The sequence below is a fragment of the Procambarus clarkii genome, chromosome 47 (genome assembly GCF_040958095.1).
Source record: "Procambarus clarkii isolate CNS0578487 chromosome 47, FALCON_Pclarkii_2.0, whole genome shotgun sequence".
NCBI lineage: Eukaryota > Metazoa > Arthropoda > Malacostraca > Decapoda > Cambaridae > Procambarus > Procambarus clarkii.
Window position 1 is genome coordinate 34,781,411 of NC_091196.1, and position 18,535 is coordinate 34,799,945.

The 18,535-nt window shown below is 41.3% G+C and overlaps 1 protein-coding gene across 6 annotated transcripts in view; it reads right to left on the bottom strand.

Moving 5' to 3' along the window:
• LOC123762901 (mitochondrial potassium channel ATP-binding subunit) overlaps window positions 1-13,712 on the bottom strand; it is an 848,556-nt gene extending 834,844 nt beyond the window's left edge. For 3 of the 6 annotated variants that reach the window (XM_069302213.1, XM_069302219.1, XM_069302214.1), the window contains exon 1: window positions 13,396-13,704. In XM_069302213.1, the coding sequence (XP_069158314.1) occupies window positions 13,396-13,568 (173 nt within the window). In that variant the 5' untranslated portion in view covers window positions 13,569-13,704. Of the gene's footprint in view, window positions 1-13,395 lie in introns of all 6 variants that reach the window. The other 3 variants (XM_069302220.1, XM_069302211.1, XM_069302215.1) reach the window with 2 other exon arrangements.
• Between the last annotated feature and the right edge of the window lie 4,823 nt (window positions 13,713-18,535).

The window sequence follows — 18,535 nt, forward strand, 5'->3', positions numbered from 1 at the left end:
GAGGTCTAAAAGTGGGCTTTTCGTCATAATGGCAAGTTCATTAAGTATTTCATAAGTTACTCCATCCTCCCCAGGGGCGGTAGATTTCCCAACTTTAATCGCCGTTATTAGTTCTTCTCTGGTAATACCTGTGCAAGTGACATCACCACCGTTACCTGCTGTAAGTATAAAATCCTTTCTTAGATCTTTCCAAGAATCTAATGACTCTCTCGTTACAGCAGGTAATGAACTAAGTTTGGCAGCTTCTGCCCATTTATTTACGAGACCATTTGCAATTCCTTGAGGGTCAGGATGTGCAACAAAATTATGCTTTTTACCCCTTATTTTATTTACGTCTTGCCAGATTTCCTTCAAGTTTCTGTTACTCCCAACTTTCTCTGCAAACTCCTGCCAATACTTGCTCCTAATTTCCTTTCTCTTCTCCCCACACAGCCTACCAACTGCCAGTAAAGCATTCTTCCCTTCCTCAGTCTTACCATTCCTATTCCAATCCCTGTGAGCTCTCCTCATTGTTAATGTCCACCCCTTAAGCATCTTGTCATGTGTATAATTTTCTTTTCTGGGGGGATGCTTTTTTATACTAGATGTTTTCCTGTTCAATGTTGCATCTACCTCCTTAATTAAATCTTCATCAAATTTTTATTGATTTACAAGGAGCTTTTGATAAAGCCAACAAAGAGTTTTTTTATATGAATTAGCTGGTCTTGGTGTTAAAGGAAGATTATTGCGCTGGATAGAGGATTATCTTTACGAAAGGAAGGCTCAGGTGTGGTATCAAGGTTGTATGTCAGGTGTGAGATCTTTTGAACTCGGCACACCTCAGGGAGGAGTGTTGAGTCCCACCCTGTTTAATGTACTAATGAATAAGATAGCATCTGAGAGATACTCAAATGGGGTAACTCCGATCATATATGCCGATGATATTTTGTTTCAGGGCAAGGATATTTCAAAGGTTCAAACAGTGTTGGACAATTTCGGAAACCTGTGTCACCATATGGGACTAGTGGTTAATGAAAACAAAACTAAGTTTGAATGTAGAAGTCGGAGGCCCATTATATTGAAAATAAACGGTAAAAATATAGAGAGTTAATATATATAAATATTTAGGCATATATGTTGGATATACCCATGAGAGTTTGGAAGCTAGAGATGAACAGACTGTTGGGTCAATGTCGGAAGAGATTACAACCTCTGAAGGCCTGGGCATGCTGTGGAAAGGGAATGGGAGTCCCTGTGCTACGAATGATATACTTGAGTACTGTAAGATCTCTTATTGATTATGCTGCACCTGTCATTTCTTGTTTTGGTAAAGGTAGGATGGGCAAGTTGGAGAAGGTACAAAATGAAGCCATGAGAATTATCTTAGGATGCCCAAGAAATGCTGTGATTGAGATAATGAGGATGGAGTTGAATCTGCAGAGTATTGGGGATAGAATTGTAGAGATAAATGTAGCCTCTGCCATTAGATTAATGAGAGGTGGGGGAGCTAATGAATTAATCCTCTCCGTTCAAAAGGTGGGAAGTAGTGAACAGTGTATGATGAAGAAGAGAGTATATATGAATAACTTATGTACTAATGTTATAAACTATGATGTTATTACAGAGTGTATTGTTGTGCCCAAGAGAAAATTCACACCACCATGGGAGGATTGTAATGTAGATGTAGTAATTACTCCCTTGCAAAAGAAAAAAAAGTATGTATGAAATAGGAGAGCTGAGGGCAACATATGATTGTATAATTAGAAAACTGCCTACAGAAAACACTCAACATGTATATTGTGATGGGTCAGTAGCTAGCGATGGGAAGGCAGGATGTGGAGTCTTGATCAGGGAGTACACTGACATCGGCACTGTAGATACTGTTATTGGACGCCGCTTAACTCAAAAATCAAAATCAAAATGTTTATTTAGGTAAGGTACATACATAAAAAAGATTTTACAAAGAGTGATGGATTTCTAGATAGGGGTAACAATTTCTAGATAACTGACAATAACTGATAAAGGCATTCATAATTGCAGGCCTAATAAAAAAAGGTGGCGGTACAGCAATATATTACAAAGATACCTTCACTTGCAATAGTGTCATTAGTGATAGAGACGACTATTGTGAATATACCTTTGCCAAGTTCTCCAGTAAATCCCTTAAATCCTCCCTGATAATCGGTGCCATCTATAGATTTCCTAATACCAACATAGCTTTATTCTCTGACAATGTAAGGAATCTTATCATAAATAACAATCTCAACAAAAATCACATTATTCTGGGAGGTGATTTCAATATTGACCTGGGTCTTCAAAACAACCCTCAAGTTGACTATTTCCGTAACAGCATGCACTCCTGTATGCTAATCCCCACAATCACCAAGCCCACCCGAGTCACTCAAACATCTGCCACTACCCTAGATCACCTATGGACTAATATAACAGCTCCCCTTACATCTGGGGTAATTTATGACAGAACAACTGACCACTATCCTACTTTCCTCATAGCAAACACTGACACATCACCATCAGAAACCAAAAAACTCTCATTCAGGCTACATAGTGAATCAGCTTTAGGCAATCTCTCTAATGCACTTCACAATATTAACTGGGAATCTGAATTTAATAATTCACAGGATATAAACTCATCAACTAACCTCTTTCTCTCCAAAACTCTAAGCCTCTACAACACTCACTGTCCCCTCCTTACCAAACAAGTAACTGATAAAAGAAAAAATAACCCGTGGCTCACAAGTGGCATAATTAAATCAATCAACAAAAAACATGAATACGAAAAGAAATTTAGGGGTGGCCTAGTTTCAATGGAAGTAGTTAAAATGTACTCATCAGTGCTTACCAGTATCATAAGAAAAGCAAAACTGTCGTATTATGAGACTAGATTCAAAGAAGCAAAAGGCAACATGAACAGCACATGGAATACCATCTCTAACATCCTGGGAACTAAACAACACTCCCACAACCAGATAACACTCTCTAAGGATGGCCTTACACTGTCATCTGACTTAGAAATGGCGAATGAATTTAATAGCTTCTTTTCATCGATTGGTGCTAAGAGCAGCTTAATTAGAGCAGTTAAGAGCAGCTCTTAATTAAGAGCAGCAGAAATTATGTAAGAGCAGCTGCTGGCTTGGGAAAGGGGCCCACGCCGTCTCCGTCCCGGTTTATATAACCTCGGGTCAATGCGCGCGCAGCTTGGGGCGGTTAAAGTCGGCTTCCAGACATACGTTTTCTTCCACTCAGAAAACCCACCGTTTTGGGAAATAGTGTTCTTATATCTCTCAGGCAGCTATTCAAACTCTCTTCTCCTCTCACCAGTCAGCCCGTCAGATGTTGTGTCCATCATACACTCACTAAAAACCAAAGCTGGGAACATCAGTTAAATCCCATCCATTGTATACAAGAGCGCCTCCCATGCCCTTGCACCACCTATAGCTCTGCTGTTCAACAAATCCCTTGAGTGTCATACCTTCCCTGATATCCTTAAAAACGCAAGAGTAACGCCAGTTCATAAAGGAGGTAATCCGTCAGACATAAACAACTATACAGACCAATATCGAACCTACCCATACTATCAAAAATATTTGAAAAAATTATCCACAAACAGCTCTACTCCTATCTCGTAAAATACGACATTCTTAGCCCCTGTCAGTTTGGCTTCCGCTCTCAAAAGAGTACCAACGATGCAATTATTAGTCTCCTTGATATAATTTACTCAGGCCTTGACAAAAATGAGTTTCCAATTGGACTCTTCATTGATCTGAGAAAGGCCTTTGATACGGTTAATCACGGTTACCTCTTATGTAAACTCCATCATTATGGAATCCGAGACCATGCACTGGACTATATCCAATCCTATCTTAGTGATAGACACCAATGTGTAGCCATCAATAATATTATCTCTCCCATTCTACCAATAACCGTTGGAGTGCCACAGGGCAGCATCTTGGGACCCCTACTATTTCTTATATACATTAATGATCTGCCTAATGTCTCTAACATTCTGAAACCTATTTTGTTTGCTGATGATACTACCCTCATTTACTCCAACCCCAACCCACATACACTAAATGATGTTGTTAATATTGAACTAAAAAAAGTCCACTTATGGATGTCAACCAACAAACTAACACTTAACATAGAAAAGACCTACTACATCCTATTTGGAAGCAAATCTACAAATGCAATTCAGCTTCAGATTGACAATGTAAACATTAGCAATAAAAATGATGGAAAGTTTCTTGGCATATTCCTAGACAAGAGACTCAACTTCAGTACCCGCATACAACACATAACTAAGAAAGTCTCTAAAACAGTTGGTATACTCTCCAAAATCAGATATTATGTTCCTAACTCTGCTCTCATCTCTCTATATTATGCACTAATCTACCCCTATCTCAACTATGGTATCTGTGCATGGGGTTCAACCACTACAAACCACCTCAAGTCCATCATCACCCAGCAAAAATCTGCTATCAGAATAATATCAAATTCTGCTTTCAGACAACACACAGCCCCCTTGTTTAACTCCCTAAACATGCTAAACATAATCTCTCTCCACAAATTCTCTTGTGTCAACTACATTTACAAAACCCTGTTCTTAAATGCAAATCCTTGTCTGAAACTCTTCCTGGACAGATGTAATAGGACCCATTATCACCACACCAGAAATAAATATCTCTTCGATATCCCCAGAGTTAAACTTAATCTGTGTAAACACTCTATGCAAATAAAGGGACCCAGTTTATGGAACTCACTCCCTACTGAATTGAAAAGCTGTCCAACTTTTACATCATTCAAAATCAATACTAAAAAGTACCTAATTTCATCTTCATAATTTTTCACTTTTGCCTTAAAATTGCACTGTATCTATTGCTACCCAATCTCCCAACCTTTATGTTCCCAATTTGAACATCTTTACCATTGTGAACATTGCTGTTTTCTTATATGTGCTGCCAATCTGTTATATGGTGTTTATAAATCTTGTTTATCTGTATCTTTTGCTACCCAGTCTCTCAATCTTTATGTACCCATTCTGAACATCTTTACCATTGTGATCATTGCCGTCTTATATGTGCTGTCAATCTGCTGTATGGTGTCTATTAACCTTGTTTAAATTACTAATCAAGATGTCAATGTAATCAATCAGAGCTTTAATATAACAATGTGCTTTAATATACTTACTTATCTCTCTCATCACATTTTTCTCTTGTAATGTATCTTTCATTTATCAATTCTGATTGAAATTACCTACTTAAAATTATCTGCTAGACTAAGGACTTGCCCGAAACGCTGGGCAAAGCCACTAGTACGCTGCGCGTACTAGTGGCTTTGCAAGAATGTAAATACTGTACTATCCAATGTATTCTCACAAACCCAATGTACCTTCTTGTATATATATAAATAAATAAATAAATAAAAAATAAATGTCTCTTCAACGCAGGCTGATCTCCAAGGTGTATTAGCAGGATTACAGGAAGTAGTCAAATGTGGTAAAAATGCTTGCTTCTTTATTGACAGCAGAGGAGCGTTAGAGTCTTCAAATAGCAGACGCCCAGTATATCAGAATATTGTGATAGAGTGTAGAGAGAATGTTAAGAAATTAGAAAAAACTGGATATAAAGTAAGATTCATGTGGATCCCTTCACATGTGGGAATACTGTTGAATGAGGTAGTTGATGACATAGCGAAGAGAGCCACTGAAAAATAAATTAATAAAATAAATTAATAAAATTTATTATCTTTAAGATTATTTTACTTTACAATTATCATTTGTCAAATTTTTATATATATTCATCTTGACAGTCTCTACTGATTTTTTGTTCTCTCCACCAAACTTGTGTATCCTCCATGGCTATCTAGTGACCTTAATTCTACCTCTAATTTTTTTTTTTTTTTTTTTTTGAGATATATACAAGAGTTGCTACATTCTTGTACAGCCACTAGTACGCGTAGCGTTTCGGGCAAGTCCTTAATCCTAAGGTCCCTGGAATACGATCCCCTGCCGCGAAGAATCGTTTTTTCATCCAAGTACACATTTTACTGTTGCGTTAAACAGAGGCTACAGTTAAGGAATTGCGCCCAGTAAATCCTCCCCGGCCAGGATACGAACCCATGACATAGCGCTCGCGGAACGCCAGGCGAGTGTCTTACCACTACACCACGGAGACTGTTTCAATTCTTTTGTTTACTTGCATTTATTGTTGTGTTTTGCCATAATTATTCTCTAATTTAGCAGACTCAATACTTTGTAAGCTCTTATTGTATTGTTATATTATTATATTGTTGTGTTTTGTTATAATTACTTTCTATTTTACAGCAGATTTGTTTTTCATCTGTTCCTGTAATTGCTTATCTTATTGTATCGTGACATTCTTATCTATATTGATATATATTATCTATCTATTGTTACTTACAGTGTACCTGAGAGTACCTGTAAGCAATCTACCTCATTTTTCATTTTTGCTCAATTTATTTTATTTATTTATTTTATTTATTTATTTATGCATATACATTAAGAATGTACATAAGGAATGTGAGGGTACAAATATGGTAATTACAGTCTTGTAAAGCCACTAGCACGCGCAGCGTTTCGGGCAGGTCCTTAATCTAAGAAAATTTTAAGGAGGTAAATACTTGCAAAATTTATAGACAAAAAAATGATAACAGATTACATGGAATGAAAAAAAAAAGATGAGAGAAAATTATAGGTACAGTATATTAAAGCACATAGGTAGCTAAGATTGATTGCAATGACAGCTTAAAATGGTAGTTGACAACAAATTGGTAGGCACAATACAGCAGAAACAATATAAGATTGATTGCAATGACAGCTTGAATGGTAGTTGACAAAAATTGGTAGTCACAATACAGCATATGGCTAGCACATAAAAGAAGACAGCAATGAACACAATGATAAGGTTGTTTGATATTACATAAAAATTAGGAGATTGGGTAACACTAGGTACAGAGCAAATTTAAAGCTCAGTGTAGGAAACTAAATAGATGAAGTTAGGTACTTTTTGGTTTTGCTTTTAAATAAGGCAAAAGTTTTACAGTTTTTCAATTCACTAGGGAGTGAGTTCCATAGACTAGGTCCCTTAATTTGCATAGAGTGTTTACACAGATTAAGTTTGACCCTGGGGATATCAAAGAGATATTTATTTCTGGTGTGGTGATAATGGGTCCTATTACATCTGTCCAGGGAGAGTTTCAGAGCATGGTTTGCATTTAAGAACAGGGTTTTGTAAATGTAGTTGACACAAGAGAATGTGTGGAGGGAGTTAATATTTAGCAAGTTTAGGGATTTAAACAAGGGAGCTGAGTGTTGTCTGAAAGCAGAGTTAGTTATTATTCTGATAGCAGATTTTTGCTGTGTGATGATGGGCTTAAGGTGGTTTGCAGTGGTAGACCCCCATGCACAGATACCATAATTAAGATAGGGGTAGATTAGTGCATAATATAGTGAGAGGAGAGCAGAGTTAGGAACATAATATCTGATTTTGGAGAGTATACCAACTGTCTTAGAGACTTTCTTAGTTATGTGTTGAATGTGGGTGCTGAAGTTGAGTCTCTTGTCTAGGAATAGGCCAAGAAACTTGCCATCATTTTTAGTACTGATGTTAATGTTGTCTATCTGTAGCTGAATTGCATTTGATGATTTGCTTCCAAATAAGATGTAGTAAGTCTTTTCGATGTTTAATGTTAGTTTGTTCGTTGACATCCATAAGTGGACTTTTTTTAATTCATTATTCACAACATTATTTAGTGTATGTGGGTTGAGGTTTGAGTAGATAAGGGTAGTATCGTCAGCAAACAATATAGGTTTGAGAATATTAGAGACATTAGGCAGATCGTTTATATATATAAGAAATAGAAGAGGTCCTAAGATGCTGCCCTGTGGCACTCCAACGGTAATTGGTAGAGTGGAAGAAGTTGTATCATTGATGGTTACATATTGGTGTCTGTCACTAAGATAGGATCGGATGTAGTCAAGGGCAAGGCCTCGGATTCCATAATGCTGGAGTTTAAGTAAGAGGTAGTTGTGATTAACAGTATCAAAGGCTTTTCTTAGGTCAATGAAGAGTCCAATCGGAAACTCATTTTTGTCAAGGGCTAAGTAGATAATGTCAAGGAGACTAATGATTGCATCATTGGTGCTCTTTTGGGACCGGAAGCCAAACTGGCAGGGGCTGAGTATGTCGAATTTTACGAGGTAGGAATAGAGCTGTTTGTAAATAATTTTTTCAAATATTTTTGATAGAATGGGTAGATTTGATATTGGTCTATAATTGTTTATGTCCGCCGGATTGCCTCCTTTATGGACTGGCGTTACTCTTGCTTTTTTGAGGATATCAGGGAAGGTGTGATACTCTATAGATTTGTTGAACAGTAGTGCTATGGGTGGGGCAAGGGCATGGGAGGCTCTCTTGTACACAATGGACGGAATTTCACTGGTGTTCCCTGCCTTGGTTTTTAGAGAATGTATGATGGACACAACATCTGCCGGGCTGATTGGTGAAAGGAGAAGAGAGTTTGGATAGCTGCCTGAGAGATATGTGTTAATATGTGTCTGAGTCTGTGGGATTTTACTGGCAAGATTAGCACCAACCGATGAAAAGAAACTGTTAAATTCATTTGCCATTTCTAAGTCAGTTGACGGTATACCCCCATCCTTGTAGAGTTTTATTTGGTTATGTGAGTGTTGTTTAGTTCCTAGGATACTAGAGATAGTTTTCCAAGTGCTTTTCATGTTGCCTTTTGCTTCATTGAATCTATTCACATAATATGCAAGTTTTGCCTTTCTTATGATACTGGTAAGCATTGATGAGTACCTTTTAGCTACTTCCTTTGAAACTAGGCCAATCCTAACTTTCTTTTCATATTCATGTTTCTTGTTGATTGAGTTGAGAATGCCACTTGTGAGCCATGGATTGTTTAATCTTTTGTCAGTTACTTGCTTGGTAAGAAGGGGACAATGAAGGTTGTAGAGGCTTAGAGTTTTGGAGATGAAGAGGTTAGCTAATGAATTTATATCATGGGTATTATTGAATTCAGAATCCCAGTTAATATTGTAAAGTGCCTCTTAGATTGTAAGATTGTCTAAAGCTGATTCACTGTGTAGCCTAAATGAAAGTTTCTTGCTTTTTGGTGGTGTTATGTCCATGTTCGCTATGAGAAAGGTAGGATAGTGGTCAGTTGTTCTGTCGTAGATTATACCAGATACAAGGGGAGCTGTTATGTTTGTCCATATGTGGTCCAAGGTAGTGGCTGATGTTTGAGTGACTCGGGTAGGTTTGGTGATTGTGGGGATTAGCATACAGGAGTTCATGCTGTTAAGGAAATAGTTAACTTGAGAGCAATTTTGTTGACCCAGGTCAATATTAAAATCTCCTCCCAGAATGAAGTGGTTTTTGTTGAGATTGTTGTTTATAATAAGATTCCTTAGGTTGTCTGAGAAAGAAGCTATGTTAGTATTGGGAAATCTATAGATGGCTCCAATAGTCAAAGAAGATTTAAGGGATTTAATTGAAAACTGAGCAAAAGTATATTCACAGTAGTCATCTCTGTCACTAATAACACTGTTGCAGATAAATGTATCTCGGTAATATATAGCTGTGCCACCACCTTTTTTATTAGGCCTACAGTTATGAATGGCTTTATAACCAGCTAAGTTGTAGAGTTGGGTATAGTCTTTATTTAGCCAAGTTTCTGTTAAAATAATGAACGATAGGTTAGTACCTATTGCTGTGAGTAATGCATTTAAATCGTCAAAATGTTTACCAAGTGATCTAACATTTTGGTTATAAACTGATAGACAGGTGCTATTTTGAAGTTTGAGTTTAGCCTGGTGTGCTGTGAAATACTTGCAATAATGATGATCAATGTGCTGGTTGGTGTAGATATGAGACAGAAGATTTTGATCAGGATCAATATCAGTGTGCATAGTGTGCAATATCAGTGTCCTGACCTCAAAAGCTTCATTGAAGGTTGTAACAGAACCCATGAGCACCACACCAGAAATAAATACAGTTTTGATATTCCTAGAGTACGACTTAATCAAACTAGAAATGCTCTACAAATCAAGGGACCCAGAATGTGGAATGACCTTCCCAACCATGTTAAAGACTGTACCTCTCTCAACCAGTTTAAGATAAAAACTAAACACTACCTAATAAATTCCCTGTAACCTACCTCACTCCTCTATTGTCAACCCATGTCTGTAATTTTTTTTTTGTTTAATCAACACTGTTTGTCAACCTATTGTATTTGTGCTGCTTTTTCAGTCATGTTCCCCTTTTTTTTTATCTTTATTTGTATTTGTTCTCAACACTTTTTATTCTTTATGCCCAATTAGTATTAAGTTCAGATATTAATGTTTTTCTTGCCCGAAACGCATTGCGTAATAGTGGCTTTAGGCATTGTATGTACTAGCTCTATCTATATATCAATCCATTAATGTAACATCACTTGTATGTATGTATGTACCTTACCTGAATAAACATATTTATTTATTTATTTATTTATCATAGAGATGCAGAGGGATCACGATACAAGATACACGATAAAGCAAAACACAAGAATAAAAGCAAATACAATAAAATAGTAACAATTTAGAAGTAAAATAAAGATCCAATAGTTAGCCAGGGAGGACACAGAAGTTACATAAAATAAAAAAACAAAAAATCAGTAGAGACTGACAATATAAATGTAAAATAAAAAATAATAAGAAAAATGATAATCATAAAAAAAAAAAATGATCTTGAAGATAATTAGCTTAGTAATGGTTAATTAACAGGGTAATAAAAAGCCCTAGGTTTAGTGACAAGGGGATTAACTAAGAACAAATAATTAAGAGTATAAAACAGGCAAAGATTTGAACTTTGAACTTACGAACGTTGAACTTACGACGTAGGAGGAATCCCTGCTACAACGGACGTGCAGGGCGCTTAAGACAAACACACCAGGCTACACTGGCCAGGCGGGAGCGCCTGGGAACCAACCTGCCAGCAACACCGGCCAGACGGAGGACATGGAGTAACGGTCCTGGCTACCCCCCAGGCAAGCAGGGCACGTGCCTGAGGGCCTGGACGGCGGAAAGCTTGAAATAACACACCGGGCAACACCGGCCAGACGTACGTCTGGGGACTACATGCCGGACTTACACCGGCCGACGGACGTCTGGGGACATTTTGATCGGCGCCACTCTGGGGAAGACGTACCTGGGGACTCCGGGACACCGAAGGGCCTGGGGCTAACACCCCGGGCAACACGGCCGGGCGAGACGTCCGAGGGCGACGTGCCTAGCAGAGAACACACCACACACGGCAAGGACCCCGTGGCCTACCAACCACGCGCTGCCACACGGCATGCTCAGGGCCTAGACAAAAAGGGGAGGGGGGGGGGGCCGCACACAGGCGCGGCCGTACGGGCGCAAGGCAGCCCGAGCCCCGACGTGGGAAGCTGTGGCGCAAAGCCACGTGGATTAGCACCCAAAAGGGAACAGGAAGGGCGGGACACAGCCCAACCGTGCGCGCCACGGAACGCCGTGCCACGTGGCAGCATGACCAGGCGCGTGCCCCGTAGCAGGCCCGGGCGGAGGGCTGGACCTGGCCACGAGTCGTCGCCAGGGGCGACGCTTGTCCGCTCAGGGAGACCCGACCCCTGGGGACATCCCAGGGAAGCCGGCAGACCGGCAACAGGGAACACCCGAGGGAAAAACAGGAAAGACGCAGAAGCACGCCCTGCCGGCCAGGCACGTGACGACCCGGCAAGGCATGCATGGGCCCCAAGGCGGGGCCCGCCATAGGGCCGCCCACGCCTGGCCACGTGTCGCCGCCGCCGAGAACATGCGCCCCGGGCGTAGGACCGAACCTGGCCACAATCCGTCGCCGACGGCGACACATGTCCTCGGACAAGGCGAAGCCTGGCCCCCTGAGACACCCAGGGAAACCCGGCGGGCCGGCGACAGGGAGCCCCGAAGGAAAGGCAGGAAGGACGCCGAAGCACGCCCAGACGACCAGACACGTGGTCGATGGCGGCGAGGGAAGGGCCCCAAGCCCTTCTAGTGCTAAATGAAGTTTTGCGAGGGCAGCGGCGAGGGCAGGCGGAGTGAGGCAGAGCCCCATTGTGCGCCCGTATTTATACGGCCCCAAACTGCCCGCGCAACGCCGCGGGACGCGCTGCGCAATTGTTTCTTTCTCCCCCGCCAGAAACATCCCCGCTTGCGACTCAAGCAGTGACCATTTTTTTATGCAGTCAAGTATAGACCCAGAACTTAACCTCTTATCCACTATCTATGACAATAATCACTTTAACCCTTACACTGCTCAGGGGTCCTTGGGACATTTACACTTCTGTGCGCAAGAAAAAAAAAAATTCAAAAATTTTTTTTCGTCTTCTAAACATGTTAATTTGTGTCCCCTGAGCACGGAAAAAAATAAAAAAAAAATCGTAGGTGACATATTTTGGGCGCAATTGACCGAGGAAGTCTGGCAAAAAGTAGGCGTTGACAGAGCGGTCGTCAGACGCGGTCAGCGTCACCCGCGTTGACAGATGGGAGTTGCCACAAAGATATTATTACCTAATTGTTTCAATGTCTCCGATTGATTTTTTCTTAGTTTTTTTGCAGTAATATTATTCAATAGTGTGTATTGTAATATATTTATATAATAAAAGTGGTTAATAATCGCTATACTCAAAAGTATGATGTGCATATTAGTGATTCAATTATTATGTTTATAAAACTATAAACAAATAGTTTTGCTGCTATTACACTCTATACACAGGTTATATATAAGTATTGGCATGTTTTGGTCACCATAACGAACCACTAAGTTGGTATTGAGAGTCGAAAAGCAACGAGGAGTTACCGCCACACACCAGCCAGCCACTCGCTGCCACTCCCTCAACACACGCACTAAACTTTCTCCCCCAACAATACCAGTTGTGGTGTTATTACACTATATACAGACGTTATATATAAGTATGTGTATATTTTGTTCACCACAACTGTACAGCTAAGCTGATATAGTTAGTTCAGGCACTAAGAGTCGTCGCTATACACAGATGGCGGCTGGCGGCTCCCTCACTCTTTCAAGGTCACACGCACTAAACTTTCTCCCCCAACAATACCTTTTGCAGTGTTATTATCCTATATACACATATTATATATAAATATCTACATGTTTTATGCACCGTAACTGTACACCTAAGCTTGTAGTGCCCCCAAAGAGCATAGTGGCTACCCTCTAAACAGCTAGACAAATCGTGCAGACGACGTCACCTCCGTCACCTATAGGGCTCCTCCCAGCATAATCCTTTTGCTGTTATTACACTAATACACACATTATATATAAGTATCTACATTTGTGTTCACCATAGAGAACCACTGACCTGGTATGGTGAATGCAAACAATAACAGGTGGCCACACAGTCAGTAAACGATGCTGTCTCCCTCCGTCTCTCAGCATCACTCCTCCCACAGCACTAATTATTACAACAATCCTGCTATTATCACAACCCTGGTTATTTATATCACAGTCATTGGTCATCTGTAATATTGTCATCGCAAAATAATAACAATTATATATTTATTTTGACATTTTTCGGCGATGCTGTGGTCACAAGCTGAACATCAATGCTGTTCGCTCATGCTGCGTGCGCCGGCCTTGGTTGCTCCAACAGTACTGTGCCTCTCACACCTGAGAATATTGCCCACGATTTTTTTTTAAATGGCATCTGTTTACAAGAGCCCTGAGGAAGCTACTGTGAACCCCGTGTAGCCGCGGGCCATTTGAATCAGGCCTGGCACCCTATGGCGTATATATACGCCATGCGCACCATGGGACATGTTACTCAGGGCGTATATATACGCCATGCGCAGTTTAAGGGTTAATGATCTAAATTGCAGATATTTTGCAGCACATGATGTAAACAATGTATTAACTCATAATCACAATATCTCTGTAATCAATTTGAACGTTAGATCCCTAGGTAAACACTTCGATGATGTTAGTGCCTTGATTGAAGCTATTGACAACAAATTCTCTTTTATTATACTTACTGAAACATGGTTGAAAGAGGATACTACTCAACTCTTTAACATGCCTAACTACTCAGCAATTCACAACTGTCGTCAACTTCAGAGAGGTGGTGGCACTGCTCTTTACTACCACCAAGAACTAACATGCTTAAAAGAAATTAGAACTAGAGACTGCTATGGGGAGTATAACTTCGCCAGCTTCAGAGTCAAGGGTGCCGAGTCTATCCTGTCTGTGGGTGCAGTTTATAGAATTCCTAACACTGATGTGTCCGAATTCAACTCAAACCTTAGAAATCTAATACTTGATAAGAGACTGAACAAAAACCACCTAATTATCGCAGGGGACTTTAATATTGACCTCTGCGAGCCAGAACACCCTACTGCTGTTAGCTTCCTCAACTGTATGAATTCCTGCTTCCTCATACCCTTAATCACTAGACCTACTAGAATCACTGATAGCACTGCCACGACTCTAGATCACATCTGGACAAACATAACCTCTCCGCTTACTTCAGGTATAATCACCGATAGCACTACAGACCATTACCCCACATTTCTCTTAACTAACATTAGCAAACCACCTCTTGAGTCAAGAGAGGTACGTTTTAGACTACACAATGAAACTGCTATAGACAATTTTATAACTGCTACTGATAATGTCAACTGGGAGTCCGAGTTAGGTAACATAGAGGACATCAACCTAGCAGTTCAATCTTTTCTTCAAAAAACTCTTAGCCTTTATAATACCCACTGTCCTATGCTTACAAAACAAGTCACAACCAAAAGGCTTAACAATCCCAGGCTTACAAAGGGAATACTTAAATCTATTAATAAAAAACATGACCTTGAGAAGAAGTATAGGTTAGGAATTGTCTCCAAAGAATTCTCAAAGAATTACTCATTATTGCTATCTAAGATAATTAGACGAGCCAAAACTAAATACTACGAAGATAAATTTACCCAAATAAAGAGCAACATTAAACAAACTTGGAGAACAATTTCACAAATATTGGGATCAAAGAAGTCTTTAAATAACAAACCGACTCTCCTGCATGTCTAATAACGATGGTCAGCTTTCAGCCTCTGATTCTGCTATTAAGTTCAATAGGTTCTTCTCTTCCATACATTGTTAATACATTGTTTACATCATGTGCTGCAAAATATCTGCAATTTAGATCATTAAAGTGATTATTGTCATAGATAGTGGATAAGAGGTTAAGTTCTGGGTCTATACTTGACTGCATAAAAAAATGGTCACTGCTTGAGTCGCAAGCGGGGATGTTTCTGGCGGGGGAGAAAGAAACAATTGCGCAGCGCGTCCCGCGGCGTTGCGCGGGCAGTTTGGGGCCGTATAAATACGGGCGCACAATGGGGCTCTGCCTCACTCCGCCTGCCCTCGCCGCTGCCCTCGCAAAACTTCATTTAGCACTAGAAGGGCTTGGGGCCCTTCCCTCGCCGCCATCGACCACGTGTCTGGTCGTCTGGGCGTGCTTCGGCGTCCTTCCCGCCTTTCCTTCGGGGCTCCCTGTCGCCGGCCCGCCGGGTTTCCCTGGGTGTCTCAGGGGGCCAGGCTTCGCCTTGTCCGAGGACATGTGTCGCCGTCGGCGACGGATTGTGGCCAGGTTCGGTCCTACGCCCGGGGCGCATGTTCTCGGCGGCGGCGACACGTGGCCAGGCGTGGGCGGCCCTATGGCGGGCCCCGCCTTGGGGCCCATGCATGCCTTGCCGGGTCGTCACGTGCCTGGCCGGCAGGGCGTGCTTCTGCGTCTTTCCTGTTTTTCCCTCGGGTGTTCCCTGTTGCCGGTCTGCCGGCTTCCCTGGGATGTCCCCAGGGGTCGGGTCTCCCTGAGCGGACAAGCGTCGCCCCTGGCGACGACTCGTGGCCAGGTCCAGCCCTCTGCCCGGGCCTGCTACGGGGCACGCGCCTGGTCATGCTGCCACGTGGCAAGGCGTTCCGTGGCGCGCACGGTTGGGCTGTGTCCCGCCCTTCCTGTTCCCTTTTGGGTGCTAATCCACGTGGCTTTGCGCCACAGCTTCCCACGTCGGGGCTCGGGCTGCCTTGCGCCCGTACGGCCGCGCCTGTGTGCGGCCCCCCCCCTCCCCTTTTCGTCTAGGCCCTGAGCATGCCGTGTGGCAGCGCGTGGTTGGTAGGCCACGGGGTCCTTGCCGTGTGTGGTGTGTTCTCTGCTAGGCACGTCGCCCTCGGACGTCTCGCCCGGCCGTGTTGCCCGGGGTGTTAGCCCCAGGCCCTTCGGTGTCCTGGAGTCCCCAGGTACGTCTTCCCCAGAGTGGCGCCGATCAAGATGTCCCCAGACGTCCGTCGGCCGGTGTAAGTCCGGCATGTAGTCCCCAGACGTACGTCTGGCCGGTGTTGCCCGGTGTGTTATTTCAAGCTTTCCGCCGTCCAGGCCCTCAGGCACGTGCCCTGCTTGCCTGGGGGGTAGCCAGGACCGTTACTCCATGTCCTCCGTCTGGCCGGTGTTGCCGGCAGGTTGGTTCCCAGGCGCTCCCGCCTGGCCAGTGTAGCCTGGTGTGTTTGTCTTAAGCGCCCTGCACGTCCGTTGTAGCAGGGATTCCTCCTACGTCGTAAGTTCAAAGTTCAAATCTTTGCCTGTTTTATACTCTTAATTATTTGTTCTTAGTTAATCCCCTTGTCACTAAACCTAGGGCTTTTTATTACCCTGTTAATTAACCATTACTAAGCTAATTATCTTCAAGATCATTTTTTTTTTTATGATTATCATTTTTCTTATTATTTTTTATTTTACATTTATATTGTCAGTCTCTACTGATTTTTTGTTTTTTTATTTTATGTAACTTCTGTGTCCTCCCTGGCTAACTATTGGATCTTTATTTTACTTCTAAATTGTTACTATTTTATTGTATTTGCTTTTATTCTTGTGTTTTGCTTTATCGTGTATCTTGTATCGTGATCCCTCTGCATCTCTATGATAAATAAATAAATAAATAAATATGTTTATTCAGGTAAGGTACATACATACATACAAGTGATGTTACATTAATGGATTGATATATAGATAGAGCTAGTACATACAATGCCTAAAGCCACTATTACGCAATGCGTTTCGGGCAAGAAAAACATTAATATCTGAACTTAATACTAATTGGGCATAAAGAATAAAAAGTGTTGAGAACAAATACAAATAAAGATAAAAAAAAAGGGGAACATGACTGAAAAAGCAGCACAAATACAATAGGTTGACAAACAGTGTTGATTAAACAACAAAAAATTACAGACATGGGTTGACAATAGAGGAGTGAGGTAGGTTACAGGGAATTTATTAGGTAGTGTTTAGTTTTTATCTTAAGCTGGTTGAGAGAGGTACAGTCTTTAACATGGTTGGGACGGTCATTCCACATTCTGGGTCCCTTGATTTGTAGAGCATTTCTAGTTTGATTAAGTCGTACTCTAGGAATATCAAAACTGTATTTATTTCTGGTGTGGTGGTCATGGGTTCTGTTACAACCTTCAATGAAGCTTTTGAGGTCAGGACACTGATATTGCACACTATGCACACTGATATTGATCCTGATCAAAATCTTCTGTCTCATATCTACACCAACCAGCACATTGATCATCATTATTGCAAGTATTTCACAGCACACCAGGCTAAACTCAAACTTCAAAATAGCACCTGTCTATCAGTTTATAACCAAAATGTTAGATCACTTGGTAAACATTTTGACGATTTAAATGCATTACTCACAGCAATAGGTACTAACCTATCGTTCATTATTTTAACAGAAACTTGGCTAAATAAAGACTATACCCAACTCTACAACTTAGCTGGTTATAAAGCCATTCATAACTGTAGGCCTAATAAAAAAGGTGGTGGCACAGCTATATATTACCGAGATACATTTATCTGCAACAGTGTTATTAGTGACAGAGATGACTACTGTGAATATACTTTTGCTCAGTTTTCAATTAAATCCCTTAAATCTTCTTTGACTATTGGAGCCATCTATAGATTTCCCAATACTAACATAGCTTCTTTCTCAGACAACCTAAGGAATCTTATTATAAACAACAATCTCAACAAAAACCACTTCATTCTGGGAGGAGATTTTAATATTGACCTGGGTCAACAAAATTGCTCTCAAGTTAACTATTTCCTTAACAGCATGAACTCCTGTATGCTAATCCCCACAATCACCAAACCTACCCGAGTCACTCAAACATCAGCCACTACCTTGGACCACATATGGACAAACATAACAGCTCCCCTTGTATCTGGTATAATCAGGGCAACCACTGCTTGAACAGTGGAGCGACCCAAGGGCGAGGTGATAGGGAGGCTGAGATTGCGATCTGTCTCATTTTGATCCAGTTCCTTATCCCCCACTTCCAGTTGACTGTGGGGGTGTTGACAGCTGTGGATGGTGGTCTCACAGTAGGTGACATTATCCCAGAACCAGGAAGTGGCCACTCTACATCAGGGGAAGGCCCACCACTGGCAGAAGATGCAG